At 36.6% G+C, this 1,027-nt stretch overlaps 1 protein-coding gene across 1 annotated transcript; it reads left to right on the forward strand.

Moving 5' to 3' along the window:
* Positions 1-6: 6 nt before the first annotated feature.
* LOC108357813 (anoctamin-7-like) lies at positions 7-657 on the forward strand (the record flags this gene model as incomplete). The annotated part of the gene is made up of 3 exons (XM_017608885.1): positions 7-149; positions 214-472; positions 537-657. Coding segments are annotated over exons 2-3 (329 nt in total), but the record flags the coding sequence as incomplete, so codon positions are not given.
* Between the last annotated feature and the right edge of the window lie 370 nt (positions 658-1,027).

Below are 1,027 nucleotides of genomic sequence, written 5' to 3' on the forward strand. Positions count from 1 at the left end.
CCCAGTTCGATGACTCACTGACACTAAAGATTTATCTGTTACAGTTTGTAAATTATTATGCTTCCATATTTTATATAGCGTTTTTCAAGGGAAAGTTTGTGGGACATCCAGGGCAATATAACAAAATATTTGACTATCGACAGGAAGAGGTACACTTCGATTTCGCTTTCCTTCCCTTTGTATAATAACAAATTATATTTTATCACCTTCCAGTGCTCTTCAGGCGGCTGTTTGACTGAACTCTGCATTCAGCTGGCAATCATTATGATTGGCAAACAAACCTTTAACTCCATACTGGAAGTGATAATGCCCAAGATATGGCGCAAAATTATGGCCATACAAGTGGGTCTCTCACGTCTGTTTAGCAGCACGACTCATGATGTGAATAAGGAAAAAGTGGAGCGCTATTTGCGTGATTTGAAATTACTAGACTGGGGTCCGCGCAGCTTGTTTCCGGAGTACTTGGAAATGGGTAGGTGTAGCAGTTATTTTGTTTTTTCCACAGTCACAACATCTTTTTTACCCTTCATTTATAGTGTTACAGTATGGCTTTGTTACATTGTTCGTAGCCGCCTTCCCCTTGGCACCGTTTTTTGCTTTACTCAATAACATTTTCGAAATGCGTTTGGATGCGAAAAAGTTGCTGGCAAACTACNGGTGAGTTCAATAGCAGTATGTTTATAAGAGCCAAAACAGGATTTTTAATCATTTATGAGTGAGAATAAAAGTTTTTGTGTTATACTGGGTTTGAGAAAAAGGTACTAAGTCCATTTTTAGAAATTTTAAAGTAGAGGAAAAAAACTTCTTATAGTCATTTTCTTCAAGTATTTGGAAATACTTTTGAAGGCAACATTTTGAGTGTTTAATACAATGAGCATTTTCTGTGCTTCTTTTGGACTTAGCAAATAAAACAAGTAGCCTTTCACTCTAAGATGACGATGTACATACCTAGTTGTGCATTTATGCCAGCCAAAAATACCTTACTAAAGTAATCTTCAAACATTATCACTTCCATCTGCTCCTAAAT

Source organism: Rhagoletis zephyria, unplaced genomic scaffold, assembly GCF_001687245.7.
Source record: "Rhagoletis zephyria isolate East Lansing unplaced genomic scaffold, Rhagoletis_zephyria_1.1 Rzeph_scaffold_85004, whole genome shotgun sequence".
NCBI lineage: Eukaryota > Metazoa > Arthropoda > Insecta > Diptera > Tephritidae > Rhagoletis > Rhagoletis zephyria.